Below are 23,488 nucleotides of genomic sequence, written 5' to 3'. Positions count from 1 at the left end.
ATCAGATTACTGGTACATTTAAAAAAAGAAAAGGGAGATTGCTAGTAGAATTACAATGTTACAATACATCTTAAATTAAAGCTCAATATATTATAGATAGACGTACTGCCTGAATTTTATTTTTGGTTTTTATTTAGGCTACTTTCAATTTTCTTTATTTTAAATACAGCTCTGGAAAAAATGAAGCGATTATCATTTTCACAAGTCAAATGAATTTTCTTTAATTTAATTGTATAAACCACTGATAACATAATTCTCTGTGTAGGAATTCAACAGACACTGGAATGGAATGGCTGCCATACATGTGGGGATTGAGATTTAAAAACAATTTGGTGTGGTCTCTTATTTTTTCCCAGAGCTGTATCTTTGAAAGTAGTTGAACACCTGATTTAGTAGGGCCAATAGCAGATGTGCACAAGAGGCTGACCCCCCTCACCTGAGCTTGGTCCACTTGTAGGCCCCAGTAGTGAGGGTGAAGGCTCCGATCTCCTGCTGCTGCACGTGCATGGCCAGGATGTGCGCTGACGGCAGGGTGGGCCTCCTCCTTGTGTGCTCCCCCCCCATCAGACACAGGTCGTCGCTCTTCAGGAACACCTGAGGACAGAGACATTTATCTGCACAGTCAATATATGGAGATAGATTTATCCCAATATCATTTGTCTGAACAGATCAACCATCCCTGTGTAAGTGTGGGTTCAGCTGAGTCGCTCCGCTCTCTGGGTGCAGGGCCGTAGCTAAGTATTTGAGGAGCCTAAGATAATATTTAAAATTATTCCCTTTTAGTCAATCTATTGTTTTCTTCAATGCTTTGAGAAGCTTGTGGACATAGATGAGAGCAGCGCTACGTCACTTCCTGGTGGAATTAAGGCCTGTCCACTTTCCGGTGAAAACAAGGCATCTGGGCCAAGCGGTAAACAATAGTTTCTTCACGCCTAAAAGCTGCTGTGTTGTATATTGCACCTCAAACAACAAACAAATCGATGTATTGACTTCCTCTAAGAAAAAAAGGACAGTAATCGAAACAATGTAATTCAGAAATCCCAGTTTAAGTGTTGGTCTGCAATAGGGGATCAATGTCCTCTATTGATTTAAATTAAACCATTAATCGAAGCCGATCATCGATCTCCAATAACATTGTCTAATAGTTTGCCTGTCTGACCATCATAATTGGGGTTCTTGTAGAGGTGTCGCATTACAAAATGTTTTATGTGATTGGTGAAAACTGCAGAATCTGTATTAACCGTCAGTCAAATGACAGCGAGTGTTTTCAGCAAAAAAGGGGCGTGGCCTGGCGTAGAGGGAAAGTACCCAGATGTGTTACTCTCATCTATAGTGGCATACACAAAGTTACACAGCTGAGGGGCAACACTCTATAGTGAGGGGCCAATATTGTACTATTTACATTTAGTCCTAGTTTATGTTCTGGGGCCTCATTTATAACGCCTTGCGTAGGATTGACGTAGGAAGGTTGCTTACGTAGTACAAAACACAAAAATAGGTACATACATTTTCCGCCATTTTCCGATTCACAAAACATTGCGTACCGGCGAGGGAAGTGCGTACGGCACTCCCTACGCCTGTTTCCCTTTATAAATCACAATCGACTCGTAACGCCCATATTTGCCTATAAATAGTCAAAGAAACGCCCATTCATTCATTCATTTTGACTGACTGCATGAAGAAGATCGCAGGAAATGACGACAGCACAGCTAAAAAAGACATCTCACACCGTGTCAGATTTTGGTTATTTTGGGGAGGTCGAGATAAATCATATTGTTTGGTGGATGCAGTTTGAACCAGAGTAGCAGCATGGAGGTCGGATCGTCACCAAAATAAATAAATAAGTGGTCCGAAAAAAGTTAATGACAAAAAAAATACACATAACCTTCCTCAGGCAGTGTGTTTGTACCGGGGACAGGAGACACCCCCTTGATGAGAAACTGTAAGAAATGATGGGGGAATCCCTCCGGAGTGGAGTCATGACGACTGGATCTGAATTATTTTTGTTGTATTTGGTGGTTTGTGTTCCAGCTGTCGATCAGCAACTATATATCCATAATCCACCAGTTAAAGGAAATACAATGTGTTGTGTTATATTAGCTGTACAATTTACCACATATGGTGTTCTTAGTTTCCATACCTCCTGTGTTTTACGAGCGACTTATCAAGTCTTGGCAAACGGCATAAAACACGATTAAACGTGATAGTATATAAAACCATGCTCGTATCTACAACCTATAGATTAACATTAACACAACATATTCGAGGTGGTTTTAAATAGCATATCCGTATTTATTTATTTCTCCAAGTTATGTTTTTGTGTGCACTGAGGAGTCTCAAACAGGCGTTTGTTTAATCATTTAAAGATTGGCTTTAATCAATGTTTGAAAATGAATTCTTCATATTTGATAAACGAGAGGTAACATTTTATTTATGGTATTATTTCCACATATTTCTCTCCATTCTTCCTTCTGCCAACGGTGTCGCAGTTTCTCGTCTCTCCCGTTTGTGTGCTTAGTGCGTACGCATGGGTTAGAGTTTGCGGGGAGGACAGCACATTTTCCCGTCAAGTTAGTATTTTATAAATCGCAAACATTGCGTAGAAACTGGCGTACGCCATTTTTTGAGCGTATATCCCTTTATAAATGAGGCCCCTGATCATTTGAGCTTTTACCTCTCCTCGCTGCCCTCTCTTCCCAAGCCGAGGCAAACGGCCTTGGGAGAGCTTTTTATCTTTCCAGTATGATAAGACAGACCCTTTCTCTGTGCTTGGGCTTCAACCACAGCTGTGTCTAGATATGACTATAAAACAATGTTTTCCTCAGACAATAACAGGACAGTTTGACTCGCACGGGACAGAACTTGCAAAGTCTTGTCGAATATTGTTGATTTTGCCCATAGGAGTGGTTAAAGGGGCCCTTATTCTGCTCATGTTCAGGTTCACGTTTGTATTTAGTGTCTCTCCTGTGACATGTCTCCATGCTTTCATGTTCAAAAAGCTCTTTATTATTCTCATACTGCCTGTGCTGCAGCACCTCTTTTCACCCTCTGTCTGAAACCAGACTTTGATTGGTTAGCTGGCCGGCTCTGTTGTGATTGGTCTGCCGCTTAGAGATGTAACACTCGCGCTTCTTCTATTGGCTAGCGCTTCAACATTGTATGTGATAAGAGTTTAAGGGGCGGGACATCTCCAAGCAGTTGACCAATCACATCAGACTGGGCTCTGGTTTCAGACAGAGGGTGAAAAGAGGTGCTGCAGCACAGGCAGTATGAGAAAAATAAAGAGCTTTTTGAACATTAAAGCATGGAGACATGTCACAGTAGAGGCACAAAAAAAAATATGAACCTGAAAATGAGCAGAATATTCATATCAAACATGAGTTCTTCCTCCACCACTGGTAGTTTGATGCATCAGGTTCTGTTGGGGCTAAATTTCAGCAGCAGAGCAGCTGTAAGCTCTCAGCACACAGCGAGTAGCTAGGAGCTGTTTTTCTATTGATTTGTTTGCCCTGCAGCCAAGTTTCACAATATGTGACCAGCCTAGCCTTCGGTTACAAACAACATATGTGTGTGCTTGCCGAAACACACCTACACACACACCTGTACAGCTCGTAGCTCCTCCAGGATCTCACACACCTTGGAAGACAGATGTTTCCAAGCCTGTTGGCAAGAGAGGAGAAAGTTTTATTTCTAAAAGAAACACTTATTATAAGCTGGATTCAACACAACACATGAGTCAATGAATGTAACCCATGGAAATATGGAAATGTCTTATATATTCTCAACACTGGTGCCTTTAGTGTGTGTACATTACTCCTATTCAACGTTCCTCCTCGCTGCGCTCACACTTTCTACATCTAATTTGAATGCATTAATGCAAATTTCTCATTTGTGGAACTAATTAAAATCCACCCAATTCTATCACGGCAGAAGAAAAACATTGAGCTGCAGGGCATGTGACTTATTGCAGCATCGCGGAGTTCTGGTGAGGAGGGATTCATGAGAAGCAGCCTTACTGGTAATTGCCTGACAATCACGTTCTCCAGACCTCCGAGGACCTGCATGGCTGTGGCGAAGTTCCTCGACTCGTAGCAGTGTTTTCCTATCCACAGGAACTTGGTGAGTAGAGCCACCTGTGTCTGCAAGAGAGGAGAGCTGCGATAAAACGACTAAACAAGGCAAAATACAACAGTAGTGTGCCGAAAGACTAACTATCGTAGGGCAAGAAATGGGACCTAAATGGGTGTCTCAGAAATGACATTGGGAACAATCAACTTCAGAGTGGTGCAGGGCTGACCGGGATGTTAGCATTGCAAGGGCTCCCTCTACTGAAAGCAATGAAATAAGATCTGTGGCAAACACACATTTATGATACTTATAGCTTTGCTTCAGCAGGATCATTTTAACATATTAAAACCACTTCTATAACGGTTGAAGTTTAATGGCAAACAGCAGAAGTAAAAGCTAACGTTAGGCTAACGACATCACAGTCACATGGCTGTGTCAGCACCGCTAAGCTAACAACGGCTAATGTTTAGCGGAGACGTTTAGTAGTATCATTTTGTCCTTTAGTCTGGTTAGTGTTGGCTCTCTATGACATCACAACGTCAAGTATATGCAGTGTGATAAATCATATGGAAGATATTCTATAAGCATGATGTTATGGGAAATGAGTTTAGAGACAGTTGCTCCATATTAGAATACAATACCTTAAAAGTAAATACTAAAATAAAAAGTGGAATAAAAACATTTATATAAACTAAAGAAGTCAAAGTAAAAATGTGCATACAAACATTAAACAAAATAAAAAAAGAGAATAAGAATATTTAAAAAAACACAAAATCATAGGAAGGAAACATTTCCAATAAAAGATAAATAAAAAATAAGTAAAAATCTGCACATGTTACTGCAATATATAACATACAAGAGAATTGTTCCGGGTTTCATACCCATGTGATCAGTTCTTTGTGTATGAACTATTCAACCATGAGACTACAGACACATGTTGAAGGTCTGGCTGCTGTCTGTTTTTATTTCCCAGCTACCATCACTTCCCTGCGTTCTCTCTCCTCTCACCTTGGCCGAGTCACAGATGACTATTTCAGCAGAGATCCAGTTAGCCACACTGTCAGCGTATGAGAGCAGCTGCTGCAGGAAGCTGTCTGAGGGGGGCTCCTCACACACAGGGAGACCACCGCCCTCTGCTGGGGGACCGTGCTGAGACACATTCCTGCTGGAGAGGGGGGACAGTGATCTGGGAACTGTTTACTAGAAATGATCACTGGTGGAAGAAGATATTTAACTCAAGTAAAAGTAGAAATGTATTCAATTACAATTAAATGGCATATAAAACAGAATACTCTCTTTTCTACCACATGTATTTCTTTTGATTCATTTAACAATACGATTGATTTATTTGAAGAGTAAATCCGAGGGTAGATGTTCTATTGTACAACCCATTAGTAAATGACAAATTCGTTTTTTGCATTATCTTATATATATTTATATTCACTTTTTTCCCTTTACCTAAAGAAAAAACCCAAATCAAATACTTAGGATACTTTGTCTGTTTTATTACAATGTATATAATAAAATGGATGTAAAAGCAAAGAATGATTCCCATACTGTATGATATTGTGTGTTCTGTGTTGCACTTGAGATTTGTTATATAATAAAAAGCTTGGAGGTTGATCGCACTTTTTGTTTGTCGCTTTGGATGAAAGGACAAATGAAATATAATGTGTAAGGCTGGAACATTATACTCACTTGTTTGGGGCGGAGACTTTGTCCCGGACTCCTTGAATTCTGGAGTTGAGGAAATGAACTGGATGGCATCCCTGGAACATTTCCTACAAAACAAAGTTCAGTTTTGGACCAGGAGGTGATTGTATGCATAAAGGCATGTCTCCCTCTAGTGGTGAAAAGAGGCAACAACAACAACAACAACAACAACAACAACTTAAATATGAATATGTTCAAGATTCTAAGGCTTTATTGTCAAATGCACAATAGCTACAGCATCATTTGGCTATGAAAAGTCCCAGACTTCTCCAATCATGCAACATTCAATATAATTAGGACAAAAACAAATAGAAAATAGTGCAAGAGGAAATAGAAATAGAAATACACATAAGAATGAAACATCTAAATGATATTGAATTACAGCTATATATATTGAAAGTTAAAGTAAATGTAAATTCATGCAAGATGAAAAATAAATAACATACAATAAAAAAATATATAAAACAAAAAAAAGTATAAGTACAGACGAAATATAAATGCAATACTAATAACAGTAATACAAAATAAAAATAATAAAAATAAAATAGTGCAAGAATAAATAGAATTAAAATAGAATAACATACAAACAAATACAAATAAAGTAAAAGTAAAAATAACAATTTAATAGTGAAAGAGAATGTTGAAGTAAATGCAGAAATAAGTAATCTACATGGAAAATTAATTGAATGTAAAATGTGATACTGTACAGTGATATTGGAATACTGCTTAATGCAATAATAAATACATATGCAGAGTGTATACATTGTATGTGTTAAAGAAGTAAGGGAGGGGGATGTGGAGCTGTGTACCTGCTGCAGGAGGGTGAGCTGCTGGGTGACGTGCTGAGCGCTGCACTCATTCTGGCTGAAGGGGATCCGCTCCTTGCTCTGCAGGCACACGGTGGAGAGGTCATCCGCCAGGGAGCCATAGCAGGGCATGGGCAGGGCCGTAGCGACGGAGAAGGCCTTGTCTTTAGACATGGCTGCAGAGGGCTCCACCACCCGGGAGAATCTCCACTAAACAATCAAGAGAGAGATTTGACAAGAGGATGCATTGCTCTGAATTACATGAACAGAGATGTAGCAAACTATAACAATCTGTCTGACAGGGCAGCAACTAACAATCATTTTAGAGTAATACAATAACCATTTGATCTAGGATCATGTCAGAAAATAGCGACACATGTCCATTCCTGTTCAAGGTGATGTCTTTGAGGATCTTTCCACACCTTAAGGTTCAAATATAGGTTATTACATCTGTTAAATTGTACTCATTCATCCAATTAGTATTTGCTAATCATGAAAGCATCATGCACCAGTTGGCACTCGTGAAATGTAGGTTTGGATCAAACTGAAAATTAAAGACAAAACAGAGAGGAGTAAAACGCCCAAAATGTTTTAATTTGTCACTTTCTGCCATTTTAATAACAAAGGTGTGGAGACATTGCAGTCTTTGCCTCATTCATCAGATTTATCTTTAAATCTTGAATACTTATTCAGCTTTGAATGTTTGGTTTGATTAAATACCTTAAAGAAAAGTCATGGCCTTATCACCCTGCTGCATCACACTGTAATGTGGTTGACCACAATTGAAAACCTCAAAAGACACAGAAGGACAGAGTTATTGTTTGGTAGAATTGATGATAGAGATACTGACCTTTCTTCCAAGATCCTCAGTGGATGAATGCACACACACAGAATCATCATCTTCCTGGAAGCTGAGGAGGCTGAGGAGGCTTTCACTTCTGTGGCTCCACGTCGTGTAAGCAGGGGTGTGGAGAGCAGCAAGAAGGGCCTCCCCCCGACTGTCCACAGGAATCACCTGAGGAAAAAGAATACATGTGAAAACTACTTAGGGGTACAATCTAAAATAACTATTTCTGTGTTTATTTAATATAAGTCTTTCAAGCTGTTTAAAATCTGTGGTGCGGATGTATGGGTTTTTGTTTACCTACTAAGTACAGTCTTAAAGGCAGATCGCAGGTTTTTTAGCTTTTATTAATTTGAAATGTGTATTTCGGGTCCTACATGTATACAAAGCGTAAGGAAATTATAAGGTGCTGTATAACAGAACAGGTACATATTATAGAACTGTACTTGTTATTGTAAAATGTTTATATTGTAAGTTTGATATCATAACCTTTAAGTAAACTTTAATACTTGAAGATTTGTTATGTTTGAAACAAACAATGTAGCTACTCCTGGGAGTTTAAGTGTGGAGCTGTTGTGAAAGTTGAGCTGCAAACACAGCGCTAGCCTCGGCTAAGTTGCTAGCTAACACTATCCAGTTCAAACTGTTGAGTTTGAGGCTGTATGCCTAAAAACTATACCTAAAGTTACAAGCTGTAATAATAAAGCCGCTAACAGCTTTAGCTTGCCATCTTTTGGGATCTCAGTTAGCCGAGTTGATCATTTCTCCGGCGTTGTTGTGCCTGCTCAGAGTCTTTATTTGTATTCCATAGTTAAGTTATTGGCTGCCAAATGCAACCAAAAGAAACAAGAACAAACTTTAAGATAGTTTGGCTAACTTGTTAACGTAGGCTAGCTCAGGGGTGGGCAAACCTTTTTGCTCAGGGGCCATTATGAGTTTTAAAATATGTCAGACGGGCCGGGCCAGTAGCAGATCGGTGAAAAGATATTTAGCTGTCCACTCCTCATTAAACACTCGGCACTCATTGTTGACTTTTCTTTTCTTTGGTCCACTCATTGTTACAGATGCAGGTTCAAAGGTGAATTAGGTTCAAAGGTGAATTATTGCGTCATTGCGTCATCGTTTGCGTCATGACGTAACCATTTACGTGCCTTCTTATGACCCACACAGCGTTTTATGTCGCTGATTTTATCCGCAACACCACTCACAACAACATCAATAGAGGACTGCGTCGGGTAGTTTTTAATCATACGAAGCCAGATTAAATTAAATAACTACTTCTCCAACCTTATACTTTTCTCCAGAGTGCCGTGGTGCATTGTTTATTAATGTGTTTCAGCAGCATTTACCGAGCGCTGCTCGTCCACCGGAGTTTATTCTACTGTTAACTCGTGGCAGCAGCCGCTCTAAAGTATTCACTGTCTGACTGTCACACAAGCAGCTGATAAATATCCCCCATCCCCATCAGTGAATGTGTTTCAGTCTGAATTGACGCTGTTATGAAAGTTTCTCTGGCATTCTACAGGTGATGTTAGCATAGCAACCGAAGCTAATCAGACTATCTTGACTTTTGTTGCTATCATATTGTGGCATAAGCCGTTTTTCTACACGCATATTTTACCGGCGTAGTTTTCGTTATGATTTTACTTGTGATGGCCACATGTAGCCCATGTATTGATTCCATCCGATAGCTGCAATAATACAAAACAACAGGAAAACGTCTGCCTGCTCTTCACAATGGTCAATAACAGTGAACGGATGGTTATTAAAGTAAGGTAAAATAAACAGAATCACACTAAGCCTGGTTAGTGTTGCCTGACTTTATATAAGTGTTTTTTATAAGTGTGTGGTCGCGTTCTAGTCACTTTGCTCAGCGCTACTGCTTGTTACAACTTGTATTCGCTGTACTCGCCATGAACTGTTATTGCTCAGGTTAATCTCGACCTCCTCCAATGTAAGCGTGATGTATTTGGTTCTTAGATCTTGCCAGGTTGCCGACTCCAGCAAAGGTCAATTGTGTCTAGAGTGCGCCATCTAGTGGGATCAACTGAAATGCCGGGTATTGCAGGAAAAAGGCAAAATGAATGCGGTCTTTACTATAATTTGGACAATTTTGTACCAATATTCGGCGGGCCGGATTAAAAAACCCAACGGATCGTATATGGCCCGCGGGCCTTAATTTGCCCATGCCTGGGCTAGCTTGATAAAATCAGCCCAGTAAAAGATGGTGTGGGATTTCTACATATAGTAGGATGAAAGTCTTATAGCAGCTTTGGTACGCATATTCAACTTATCGTTACCATTAAATAAACATTGTATATCCATTCAATTTTCTTTGTTATTAATATTCTTTATTACTGGGTACTTTTTAATGAAGATTATGCGAGAGGGAGACCAGGGGGTCAGAATTGTATGTATTTATTAAGTATTGGCATTTTAGAAAAGCTGCAAAAAAGTATAACTTTAACCTCAGTGTTAAGGAAGCTTTCGAACGTATCGAGGAGGCTGGACTTAGGGGTGAAGTCCACCTGTCTACAGTCTGTGATCCAGAACTGGAGCAGATCCAAACTGCGATGGAAGATCTTCTCAGCTTCTCCTGACATGTCGGGACATTGCCTTGAATTGAAAAGAAAAGAAAAACAGAATGCTCATACTATCAGTGCAAAATCTTTCATTCTGTGAGCTGTTTGGCATTTCATTATACATACTTGACTTATGTTAATTTGTATTTAATAGTATTTTATCTTTTTAGTGGACATTATTAGTTAAACTCCTTATATTTCTTTACATATTTCTAATTTTTTTATATTTCTGCGTATTTCCAAGAAGTAAGATAAGTAGGGTTCTTAACCTGTTAAGCCCTGAGCCTGTTTTTCAGGTCTCAGGCTCGAAGATGACATGCCCAGAACAAATGACTATATCTTCCCTTCTAAAAGGGTTAAATTAATAATCTTTTTTCTCAAAGCAAAGATAAACCTGTGAGTTGGATGTACTCAGTAAGAAGTGCCGGTACCACATGGGTAAAAATCAGAAGTGCCGGTACTGCATACCGGTGAGTACCGGCCCAATTCAAGCACTGATTTACAGGAAAAGCTTTAGTGGAGATTGCTGGATATACTGTACCTTGCAGCAGCGATGAATTTATCCATAATGAACTGCAGTAACTGCTCAGGAGTGCAGAGGAAACGATAGGTATACAGGAACTGCTGGATGTAGCCCTCCAAAGCTGCATTTCTGCGATGAAAATGAGAATATCAATTCAACTAAGTTCAGAGAGTAACACAACTGTTTATTTCAGAACTCTCAGAGCATGTGGGAGATTTTATACCTCCAGGTATCCTGCATATTTGTGCCCAGAACATTTTTAAAACAAGATGTCCGTAGGTGCCTACTTTAAATGGCTCCATTCAGCGTGAGAGAGCATCACACCAAAGCCCCCCCCCAACTATTACAACATAGTTACTGGTGGTGGGTGTCATGAGAAAAGCCAAACAAATGGGTATTCATAAAGATCAACAAAGCAACAAAATAGTACATGACATACATGTTGATTTAGGACACTTCTATCTGCTGCTAGCAACATAACAAAACTTCCCCTACTAACAGACTAGGACTACATCAAAAACACTGAAAATAATTTGTCCCCTGAACAGATACAGGTGTATAAATACACATGTAGAACAAATAGTGAAAAAACTCACAAGCTTGTATTAACCACAGAACTTATTTTGGGAATCGAAACCAAAAACAGGTTCGAAAAACCAGTCACTTCAAGGCAAGGGGGCTAAAGTGCTAAAATGCTAACTAATTTCCAGGGTTTAAAACTCTTGCACCACTCTATTGTCTGTGTAGCCAAAGCCTGGTTGGTTGTCCAAAACTGATTTAAAACAAATGATTGAACAGCACTGTTGTATACTGCATGACAGGCTAGCTCGACAGGAGTGCTAAATGCTAATGTCAACATGCTAACATGCTGCATTTCCACTGCATGCTACGGCACGGCTCAACTTCCTTAGAACAGGGTTGCCAACTCTCACGCATCTGGCGTGTGACACACGCTTTCACTCTCAATCTCACGCTCTCACGCTGCCCAAACTATTCTCACGCCAAAAGCAAGAATACCGAAGACAAGAAACGGTTTTGAAAACTTTTGTCACGTAGTGATCGTCTTCTCATTAGAACATCTTTGATAATGTCTTCTGGCCAATCAGAATCACGATAACGGCGTGGTGTTGTTGCAGGAAGTCCCGACGGAGAATACTTTTGCGGTAGTACATCTCATATCATCGATACAACATTACGTGTTGATAGAAATCAACACGTAATGAAATAAGACCCCACGGTTTGATCATTGATAGGTGTGTGGGCTGTCTTTCATTTTGACACACAGAACAATGGGGGCTATCCACCCTTATCCACAATGTAAAGTAATTCACACAGCCTCTTCCCTCTTCTCTCTGTGAGGAGCAGCAGGTTCAGCTTTCAGAACAAAGTAACACAAAACTAAAATGGCATTCATTTTTTTAAATATGTAGTAATAGATTTATTTATTTTTCTTCTCAAGAGAGTACCAGAATGTGTATTTGATGTTAGTATTTAAAAAAATCTCCTGGGGGAGAATCCCCCCAGACCCCCCTGCAGGGGTTGGGTTTTCAGCATGTCTACTCTTTCACCTGTGGGGAAATTGCAGGATTGGCTCCAGGTCGCGCTTTTTATTTACTACAAGACAAATGTGCCTTTTTATTTCATACAGTTCAATTTGGATTGAGAGAGACAGGGAAATAATCTAAACCTCACGCGTGGCGTTTCACTGTCGGGGGGAGCGTGTATGTAATTACATTGCAAATACTGACTTGAGCCCCACCACTGTATGGGTTAGCCCTACCATAGATTACCCAACAAAAATACTCTGGAGCCGCAACTGCAACTGCAGATCTAAGATCCAGTAGAAATGATAAAAAAGTAAAAGTCTGCTGCTTATTGTTCTACTAGGCCAAAATAGAGTCAAAGAGTATATGAGAGTGAGAGTGTGTTAATTAATATATTTGGCAGTTTGGAGTAAGTCTGTAGATTTGTTTGTGTGTGTGTGTTTCATGTATAGGCCTCTCACGATAATTAATTTTGTTGGATACATTTTCCCGGAAATTATTGCGATAAACGATAATATTGTCGGCACCGTTGTATGACCATTTTAGACCACTGACATAATGATAATATATAATAATAAGTCAAGTACATCCTTTCAAACTGCTAGTCACATCCTCATGTAAATGGCAATTTATCGAGGTCAGAAAAGTTATCGAGTTCATTTTTATTTATCGTACGATAAGTCAATTAATTGCTTATCGCGACAGGCACACAATAAAACAGTGGAAACAAACATGTTTGACTTTCATTAGTGAATGAAACTGTGTGCCCTTTATAGTCTGTGTCCATTATTGTGTATTTGTATATATTGTATATATATCCTATATATATGCTAAGGTCTCGCTGCTGACACGATAGCAGTCATTTCGTGCGCATATGTGTAATTAAACCGAATTAAACCCATGATATCAAAATCTCACTCCAGCCAGGTACCCAAAGTTGGCAACCCTGCCTTAGAACCATTTATTTTCCGTTATCAAAAGTGGTTGATAGTAGCCGGTACCTTTTTTGGTTCCATCTTTACTAGACATAGACAACAGGGGACATACTGCACCAACTCGCTATCTTATTTTTTTCTAGTTGCGTTATTAAGCTATTATTATTATCAGCGGCATAATGTCCTAATTTGACAAGAATAATTAATTTTCGGGAAAATATTCATTGTCCAACAAAAGTAGTCATTGTGACGGACCGAGGCCTTCACAAATAAACCCTCATCAGTAGTACCTGGCGTAGAGGTAAGCCATGAGGCCTAGAGGAGACCCGACCTGCAGAATGCTCTTCCCTTTGCTGTTGCTGAAGCTCAGAGCTGACGGATCCTCAGAGGAACGGAAGTCCAAAGAGCCGGGTCCACAGGAGGCCAAAGAAGGAAGTAATGAAACCTCCAAACCCCACTGGTCCACACTCAGAATCTGCAGAAATATAATAAATAATGTCAAGGACAGAAGAGCCAAGTTGTTAGATAATAAATAAGAAAAAGCATTGTTTGGATTTGTGACACTTTGAAAGTACCTCAAGATATTTCTTCACCGTATCCAAGAAGACAACTTTGGATCGGAGTTCCGCAAGCTGGGACTTGAGTTTGGACAGCATCAGTTTGTTGTCAGAACCTTTGGTTAAATAAGAATAATTGGATACAATGATACTGATACAGCACTGATCGAGTTTTTCTGTAACTATCCAAGTCTGTTCACATTTTATATTCCATTAACCAGTCTTTAGACACTGCCAGAGCCCATACTGTGTTCCTGTTAGTGTTTACTTCCTGTCTGTCTTCTTCTGCTGTTCCCTTTAGTGTTTACTTCTGGTCTCTTTTCTTCTGCTGTTCCCTTCAGTGTTTACTTCCTGTCTGTCTCCTATGCTGTTCCCTTTGGTGTTTACTTCCTGTCTGTCTCCTATGCTGTTGCCTTTAGTGTTTACTTCCTGTCTGTCTTCTTCTGCTGTTCCCTTTAGTGTTTACTTCTGGTCTCTTTTCTTCTGCTGTTCCCTTTAGTGTTTACTTCTGGTCTCTTTTCTTCTGCTGTTCCTTTAGTGTTTACTTCCTGTCTGTCTTCTTCTGCTGTTCCCTTTAGTGTTTACTTCTGGTCTCTTTTCTTCTGCTGTTCCCTTTAGTGTTTACTTCTGGTCTCTTTTCTTCTGCTGTTCCCTTTAGTGTTTACTTCTGGTCTCTTTTCTTCTGCTGTTCCCTTCAGTGTTTACTTCCTGTCTGTCTCCTATGCTGTTCCCTTTGGTGTTTACTTCCTGTCTGTCTCCTATGCTGTTGCCTTTAGTGTTTACTTCCTGTCTGTCTTCTTCTGCTGTTCCCTTTAGTGTTTACTTCTGGTCTTTTTTCTTCTGCTGTTCCCTTCAGTGTTTACTTCCTGTCTGTCTCCTATGCTGTTCCCTTTGGTGTTTACTTCCTGTCTGTCTTCTTCCGCCGTTCCCTTTAGTGTTTAATGCTGCCTTCTGTGGCCTTGAATACATTTCCTTCTCTTTAACAGTTTTCTTGTTTAAGTTTTCTTTTTGGTGCGTTTTCGTGCTTATCACAAATATTGAAATGAATATTAAGAAAGAAGTCCATGTTTTTTTTTCTTTCACTCAGACACTAAAAACCAGCACCAGACACTTTTCACGCTGCTATGGACAATATTGCAATAATGCACATTCTATGGACAATTTGCACTAATATTTATTTTTGCACATTCGATGAACAATCTGCACTAATGTACATTCTCAAAATATTGAAGTGACTGTATTTTGTATATATTGATTGTTGTGTTTTTATTTAGGTCTTAATGTGTGGACATGTAAAAAATGTGTCTTTGACTGTGTACATACATATTTGCACACATATTTTTACATTTTATATTTTATATTCATTGTTTTTATATTCGGGATTGTGGGAAACAGTGTTTTGATCTCTCTGTCTGTACACACAAACTGGAAGATTGACATTAAAGTTGACTTTGACTTTAATGTGTTTATACCACAGCTGGTATCAATTGACCAGACTTCCTTCTGCAGATTGATGTGACAGCAAATGATCTATTTAGGCTGCCTTTACACGGGAACGTTTGCGTTTATGCACAGTATGCGTTTTCAAAAAAGTCTTCCGTTCACATGCATTCGTTTCATTTAACGTGTCAGTTCACACGAGACCGCTGGAAACGCTGTAGTACATATGCCGGGACTGTAAGTGGCGCTGTACTTCCACACGAGACCGCTCGAAAGCGCTGGACACGCTGTAGTACATATGCCGGGACTGTAAGTGGCGCTGTAACTTCCGCCACAAAATACACCAAAAGCAGCGAAGAAGACCCCAGAGCATGGTTGCCATGGCTACCCTTCTATTTATGCCCCGCGGTGGATTTAGCAACATGTAGTAGTTCATGTAATTCTCCATGTCCACTTGTTGCTGATGGTTGTGGTAGAGGAGCTGTAGATTTTGCACTAACATCTGTAGCATGGTCGAGCTGTAGATGTTGTACTAACATCTGTAGCATGGTCAGTAGCAGTAGCACTAGCAGTAGCTACTGACAGTAGCTACTGGCCATCTTACAGCAGTGAGCAGCAGAGGTGGGGCTATGGCTTCATCTATCGGGAAATGACCGTATAGAGGCGATTGCACGCAGCCGTTTGACCCCGCAGAGCGTTCCGTTTGCAGATCTATCCACCTTGGGACCCGTTTCAATCGTTTTGTTACGGCCTCGTATAAATAAAAGGGCTATACGCAAGATAAACTATGCGGATACAACCCGTTTCGTTCTCGTGTAAAGGGGTCTTAGGCAACTGTAGCTCAGTGGGACTTGGCTTGGGAACCGAACGATCGCCGATTGAACTCCCGATTGGAGCTAGAATACGTTGTGTGGACTGGTAGCTGGAGATTTGCCATTTCACCTCATCGGGACTGCCAGTGTCCTTGAGCAAGGCACCAAACCCAGACTGCTCCCTGGCCCCGGAAAACCTGGCAGCCTATTTGCTCCGACACCTCTCCATAGTAAATATGCATGTGTTTGTATATGTATTTATGTATTCAGACCTAATGGGCTTAGGTCCTGTGACCTGTTCTGTGTATAATAACAGACTGAACAACTGGATAAATGGATCAGGAAAAGTCTTGATCAGAGCATCCTTAGCAACAGTCTGCTAGAGTAAAAGAGCAGATCGCTGAATGTCCAAATTGACCAATCAGAATCGAGTTTTCAATTAAGTTGTGACATAATATGTTATCGACCACACTGGAGCTTGTGTATGCTGTCAGCGTTATTGTGGGGGAAACTTCTGAAGCAATTGGAGTCAGGACTCAGAGAGACATGAGGAGAGCTGGAGCTTTGATGGCAAACACTGACGGTTTATTTGGAGCTACGGCCGGAGAATTGACGAGACATGTCACGGGGCCACGGTTTGACCACACGGTTGAGATGCCACAATCAATTCTGAAGAACCCTCCTGTAGCTCCAGGTTTTAACTAGTTCAGAGTGTAATAATCAACATTCTTCAATAGATAGACTAAACAGCTGAGGACACTGAATCACATTTGTTGTCGCTTATGGCTCTGGGTCATCTAAACCCCGAGAAGGATGTGTTCCAGGTGTCCCACAACAATAACTATCTCTCACAGAGAGTTGTCCGGCCATAAACTGGTAACAACAACAACTTGCTAGGGCAGCCCCTCCTTATGGGAGATAACGGCTGCTCAAGGTTGGTCAGCTGCGTCAGAGGGCAAAAGGTAAACATGTAGGGCGAAATGATTCCCAGACAGTTATGATATGGGTACCTTTGTTTTTTCTTTCTTGCTGCAGCAGCTTCTGGTAGAAATTTCTTGTTTTCTTAAGATTCCTTGTTTCAATCATCAGCTGTTGCTGCAGTTCCTGTAAAAAAGAAAAAAGGCTCAAAATCACACACACGGCCCTAAGATAACACCACATGCTTTTCACGGAAAGAGCTTTGTTTCTAATAAACTTTATTTCTCTCTCTTTACCGTGGCAACAGAAGGCAACAGCTCTTTTGTAGTGAAGTGATCGAGGAGTCGTAGCAGCACGGCTCTTAAGGTGTGTCCTTAGTGGTTACACATAGTGGTTACACAAACCGCTGCCATCAAAGCGTGCTAACACAAAGACTATTCATTAATATTCTTCTGCAAATTATATTAACTTTCTTTGCCGAGGGCCAAGTTCACATATTCATATTCAGATCCAGTTTGGAGAGAATAATATGTCAATTATCTTAAAGTGCCCCACATGTTCTCGTCCTATTTACCCCAAAGCTGACCCACTTTATTGCAGATAGGAACATAAATCCTGCTCCGATAACCCAGCACGAGAATAAAACTAGGGAGTGAAACTGCATATAATAAGCAGTTAGATATAACACAATAGATACATTGCAAGAATGGAAATGAAAAAACACTAAAACACAAGCTGCAGTTTATCACCATAAAGTAATACAACACAAATATGAGGATATGTTGATGGATATATTCAAAGATCTTTTTTGTGCAGAAAACCTCTTCTCTCTCCTATTAAAGTGGCCTTATTGTGCTGATGTTCAGGTTAATATTAGTATGTAGTGTCTCTCCTGTGACATGTCTCCATGCTTTAATGTTCAAAAAGCTCTTTATTTTTCTCATACTGCCTGTGCTGCAGCACCTCTTTTCACCCTCTGTCTGAAACCAGAGCCCAGTCTGCTCTGATTGGTTAGCTGGCCGACTGTTGTGATTAGTCAAGCGCTTAGAGATGTCCCGCCCCTTAGCCTATCCCCTACAATCTCTTAGAGCGCTAGCCAATAGAAGCGTCATAGGCAGGGGGTTGTGAGAGAGAAACTCCCTCTGAAGGGAACACAGGGATTTTAGCCTTTGCAGACCGTTAACATGCACAAAACGGCAGTAGGCGTATAGATTCACACTTGGTGTACAGAACAGTACAGCTCACAGAGAAGAGATAACATCTGATCCCTTACAACAAACACTATATGATCTTTTTAGTTTACTACACTAAATAGATTAAGTGCGCCCACAGAGTGTTGCTTCCTAATAGATCCTTCTTTATTTTAAAATGTATTGTAAAATTGTAATTCTGCCAGTAATCCTTGTTTTTCAAAGATTTACCAGTAATCTGATTACATATTTTTTTCATTAACAGTAATGGAAAACCTTACTTACTAACATATAATATTATATATGTTAAATGACTGGATTATGATTATTGATGCATTTATGTTTGAATCACAGCTAGTAAAGGTGGAGCTAATGTTAATGCTTCTGCTGGATATCTTAGCCTAAAATGATATGTCCATTTTTATTTATTAGTTCATTTTTTTTTTTATTCGCTGGTAATATTTTGTATTAGCTAATAATCTGAATCTGTAGACAAAGCATATGAATGACAATAAATACAAATATATTATTATTATTATTAATATAACTATATACATTAATAATACTAATAACAATTATAATAATAATAATAATAATAATAATAATAATAATAATAATAATAATAATAATAATAATAATAATAATAATAAATATTAAAAATACTTTATTAAAAGTACATCAAAATTACACTTAAGTAATATTCTTAAGTACTCAGTTACATTCCATCACAGCATGTAATCTGTTACTCCACAAGCCTGGTAAAGGTCAAATCTGACGTCTGCTACCCACCTGTGTTTTCACATCCAGACATGGCGATCCCGTGTGCTGCCCCAGATTCACTGCGTACTCCATTACTTCTGCACTGAAACCCTCTGGTCCGTACAGAGCCAGGGCCCAGGCCGGGCTGCAGAGGGGGCCCGGCCCCTCGGCTCTGGACCGGGGCGAGAGGAGTCGCTCCGATGCCAGAGAGTCGCTGTCCTCCATGTCCTGCAGCCAGTCCGGGCTCATCTGCTCCTCCTGGGTCAGCCCTTCCTCTCTCCCTGAGGGAAACTCAGCTTCAGAGGGGCTTTCATCGCTGCCCCCCGCCGAATGATCCCCTCCCTCCATGAGCCCTGTGTCCAGACTGTCAGTGCTCACACCTCGACCGGTAAACAGGGAAGCACAGAGACAAATAAAGAGAGGGACAGAATCACATGAAAATTCAAAGAGATGGTGCTGAGGGTATTTATTGCTAACCCTGTCATGGGTGCACAATACACCCACTGTCTAACAGACTCCTAATACCACTATCCCTTCATCTCAAGTGTCTTGCATTAGCCTGTTTGTAATCAAGACTACTAAGATTGAATTGCACAACCAGCACAGATGCAAAGGGTGTGTTTGTGCATGTCATTGGCCAGGAATGAGTCCCAGAGGAGAGGGAGAACATCTTTAGAGTCAGCTAGCAGGCCTTGGACTCGTATGAATGTGGTTCAGTTCTTAAGAACAGCATCCAACAGCCAGTCACAGCTCTCATGACTCCAGGCAGCAGCCAAGTTCAGTGAAATATATCAAAACATTGCAAATAGATTGGGGTGAAATACAGTTTCAAATCTGTTAATACAATTCTAATCATCAAAAGGATTGTTTAAAGGGGGCTAATTTATTAAAAACAAAAAGGTTTTTGATTTTATTTTGTACATACAGAAGAGGATAAGGGTCACATGTGAATGTTTTCTAGGATCTGACCAAAGTGATTGTTTTTTCCTCCTTTCCTTAAAAGTATTTAAATCTCAAAGTTCTGACTTTAGTTTTCCTCAGAATCTGCCCTCTTTCCTAAAATGTCCGACTTTCATCTCAGAATCCAGATTTATTTTCAGAATTCTGACTTTAATCTCAACATTCTCACTTTAATTGCATAACAAAAAAGTAAGTACCCATTTAAGGAATAAGCAAAAGCATTTTTTTAAAAAGCATTTATACTTGTATAGACTGACATCACCTCTGGTGTGGTGGACTTTGATTTCAAAATAATCTTATCAGCCAAACACAATGGGACAACCACTATATTGAAGAGCAAGCAGGCATTGATTTGCCAAAGGCTGAAATGAACGACCTCATACAATCATGTGATATAATGCTGAGTATGCAACATGGGCCACAATTATATAAGTTAGTGAGGAACCTAAGGCCACATAAACAACCATCTTTGTAGGGATATGTGCTGTAAGCATAAATAAAAAAACAACTTCTATAATCTGTTGAGAGTTGAGAGAATATATCTAGAAAATGTAATGTGGATTATATTCCTTGCTTCAAACCCGTCACATGCTTTGAGTGTGTTTATGGGTACATCTCCAACACTTGTACTTTGAGTAGAGGCATACAAGAAAAGAAAATGGAAATTGTGTAGTTTGTTCACAGCATTACGTTAGCTTTTTACTTCTTGCAATTGCATTTACGCTCCAAAATCCAAATACATTTGGAGTTAATAGTGCAGTTACAAATACATTTTAATTACAAAGGCTATAAATTAAGAAGAAACTCAAAATTGGCCTCATATATCCATATTTAGTTTGATCTACACTGTTATGAACAAATATGTTATTAATATGGAACTGGATCCAACATTGACCTGGCTATTATGGCGCATTTCCACTACAGCGCGGAGCGCGGTTTAAGCGTGCCGTGCCCGGCCCGTTTTTGGTTGCGTTTCCACTAGGCGTAGTTCCGGCTAGTGGGTACTTTTTCACAGTTTTTCTGGCTCTCCAAAATCGAGTTTCTTTCCAGGCCAACAACCGGGCTGAGTATGCTAAACTAGTGAGAGAATCGCTGGCAACTACAACAAAATTAACATATTTTACCGTGATTTAATTGTAATACTCGTTTCAAAATGATGCCGAAGTAACAACATACTGATACCGGTTAGTAAAAACCATGAATTAATGCTTTGTCAAGTCTGCAGACAGACGGCAGGCGAAAAACCTTTTAAAATGCGTGTTTTCTAAATGGAGATCGGCTAAGCTAACGTTGTATATGCTCCGACCGTCCACACTCACAACAACGGCCTACAGACATAAATAAAGCAGCGACTGTATTCACCATGACACAGGCAGTCTGTGGTGTGTACTTGTTTAACTTTTGTCTAGTTTCTGAACAGATATGAGGAGCTGTGAGCTCTGAGTGCTAACAGCTAACGGCTGATGTTGGTTTTCTGTGGTTCGCATTGAAGATGACGTCACGGCTCCGCCTACACTGCGTTACTATAGTTACAACCCCCGTTCCTAAACTGTAATGGAAACGCAGGATAAAGTGAGCCTGGCCTACCAAGACCTAACTATACAACACAGTCTCACGGCATTTCGTGTTATAGTCACGAAATTAATCTATTGATTCGTGTTCACCAACACGATTTTCAATTCGAAGGAAAAACAGATTTAAAAAAAATACAGATTTCAGTATTCTGACACAGAACGATTTTAGAAGCAATGTATTTCTATTGGTAGTATGTTTCGTGCCTGCACCAAATAATAACAAATTAGAAGGAAAAAGAGATGACAAAAAATACAGATTTCAGTATTTTGAGGCTCTGAGCCATTTCTTTTCCTCGCGGACGGCAAAAAAACTCAGACATTATACAATTTAAAATAAAAGGGATAGGGTTAGGCTTAGGGTAAGATATTGAGTAAGAAAATGTTTTTTTGACCCGACCGGACAAAAAGACGTGGTGCAGGCACGAAACATACTACCAATAGAAATACATTGCTTTTAAAATCGTTCTGTGTGACACGAAAAAAATGCGAAAATCGTGTTGGTGAACACGTATCAATAGATTAAATTAATTTCGTGACTATAACACGAAATGGCGTGAGACTGGGTTGAACTATACCGTACTAAGCCGTGCGAGGCCCTGCAGTGTAAATGCGCCATGATGACTCACACAACAGATGTGTTTCCTGTAGGACCAAGATTTTTAGATTCAAAGTTTAAGACTAAACTCAGAATTCCGAGAGAAAGTCAGAATAAAAAAAAATCTGAATTCTGACTTAAAAGAAAAAAAATCCCTTTTGGTCAGATTCAAATGTACATGTGGCCCAATCCTCCTCCGGATTGTCCTAAACAATATAAATAACATTGAGTCTTTCTCCTACCTGGACTGATGCTGTGTTGACTCTCCTCTGATCCTGATTTTAAACCTTTACATGCAGCCTCATATTCTCCATGAGCGGGCCTGGCCTCAGGTCCTTCCCATGGATCCACATCAGAGGGGCTGGCTGTGTGTACGTTTCCATTCAGGTCCAGACAACCGTGCAGACAAAGTTCTCTCTTCCCTCCCCAGGCAGCAGATATCAAGGGTGGGGTAAGGTTTGCCCTTTTCACAGCCTTTGATGGAGGCTGCTCCTTAGAGCTGCTGCAGGAGGGAGGAAACACACGGTCAGTTCAAAGCCAGCCACATTTCACCTATGTAAAGGACAATGACAATCATATGCATTTCAGCATGTAATAAAGAAGACAACTGGGAGATAGACGGACAGATTTGATTAAACCTAAGAAAAAATGTGTCTTGCTTTACATAAAAACAGCATTTCAATTACATTGGGCAGCAACATCATTTTAAATGGATCGATATCTAAATAGGGATATTTAAATCGCAGAATGGCAAAATATGTGAACATTTCTAAATTAAGTATTGCAATAATAAAATAATATTAATAATTATTAAAAGAATTGTTTGTTACAAAAATAAAAAAATAATAAAGAAATCACACTTTGATCTTTAAATATACATAATAAAGTAAATATATAAAAGCCTACTATTTTTTGAGAGATAATAAAATCATAAATCATATCGCAATTTCAAGACCGGTCATAATAATCACAATTTTTGAAAATTGTGCATTGGCAGCCCTACAATAACAACATATAATCATCGTGAAACACAACACACATTAGACATTGACAACACGACAGCTTAAAAAAATAAAGATTGCCCACAGCAACAATCACTAACAAAAAGCCATCGAAGCCTGATTTAAAAGATATTGCAGCTCACATCCTGTAGATACGTTGCTCTTGCAGTCACACCGATGGATCCATCCAGCACACATTCAGTCCTCTCTATACATCATAAAGGAGAGGCTACAGCCCTCCTTCTATTAGAGGAACAAGAACTGTGGACAGCTGAGCCCCGTGAACAAGCCCTGCAATTCTCAAGGAAGAGTGTCCATGTATAAAAGGCTGTGATGTCCTCCTGCTGCAGCAGATTAAAGGCTCTCTCCACATATGGCTCCTGAGCACAAGAGCATGGAAACGGATAGATGAATAGATGTCTGTGGAACCCATTGAACCCCCCCCCCCACACACACTTTAGTGCTGCTCGGTAACAATGTATTAGAGGCCTTACATGTATCTTCACTATTGTCGGACATCCTACCCGGCACTATCGGTTGCCATAGGGACCGTTTCAGATGCAGGCTTAAGTGTGTGTGAAGTGAATGCTGTGTATGGGTGAGAAGAGGAGGAGTAGGGTGTTGGGGGGGTTTATAACTTTTGACATATAAAGAGGACATATATGTT

The 23,488-nt window shown here is 39.9% G+C and overlaps 1 protein-coding gene across 4 annotated transcripts in view; it reads right to left on the bottom strand.

Moving 5' to 3' along the window:
* LOC117475380 (kinase non-catalytic C-lobe domain-containing protein 1) overlaps positions 1-23,488 on the bottom strand; it is a 67,893-nt gene that overhangs the window by 3,737 nt on the left and 40,668 nt on the right. Inside the window, exons 17-30 of one of the 4 annotated variants that reach the window (XM_034121526.1) lie at positions 22,063-22,322; positions 18,722-19,071; positions 16,835-16,928; positions 13,591-13,688; positions 13,306-13,490; positions 10,555-10,665; positions 9,900-10,047; positions 7,438-7,602; positions 6,591-6,797; positions 5,767-5,849; positions 5,077-5,254; positions 4,017-4,139; positions 3,601-3,660; positions 437-594 (exon numbers count right to left, since the gene is read on the bottom strand). In XM_034121526.1, the coding sequence (XP_033977417.1) occupies positions 437-594; positions 3,601-3,660; positions 4,017-4,139; positions 5,077-5,254; positions 5,767-5,849; positions 6,591-6,797; positions 7,438-7,602; positions 9,900-10,047; positions 10,555-10,665; positions 13,306-13,490; positions 13,591-13,688; positions 16,835-16,928; positions 18,722-19,071; positions 22,063-22,322 (2,220 nt within the window). Of the gene's footprint in view, positions 1-436; positions 595-3,588; positions 3,661-4,016; positions 4,140-5,076; positions 5,255-5,766; positions 5,850-6,590; positions 6,798-7,437; positions 7,603-9,899; positions 10,048-10,554; positions 10,666-13,305; positions 13,491-13,590; positions 13,689-16,834; positions 16,929-18,721; positions 19,072-22,062; positions 22,323-23,488 lie in introns of those variants that run through there. The other 3 variants (XM_034121542.1, XM_034121534.1, XM_034121548.1) reach the window with 3 other exon arrangements.

Source organism: Trematomus bernacchii, unplaced genomic scaffold, assembly GCF_902827165.1.
Source record: "Trematomus bernacchii unplaced genomic scaffold, fTreBer1.1, whole genome shotgun sequence".
Lineage (NCBI taxonomy): Eukaryota > Metazoa > Chordata > Actinopteri > Perciformes > Nototheniidae > Trematomus > Trematomus bernacchii.
Note: the sequence above shows the minus strand (reverse complement) of the source record. Positions and strands in the feature narration are given on the sequence as shown.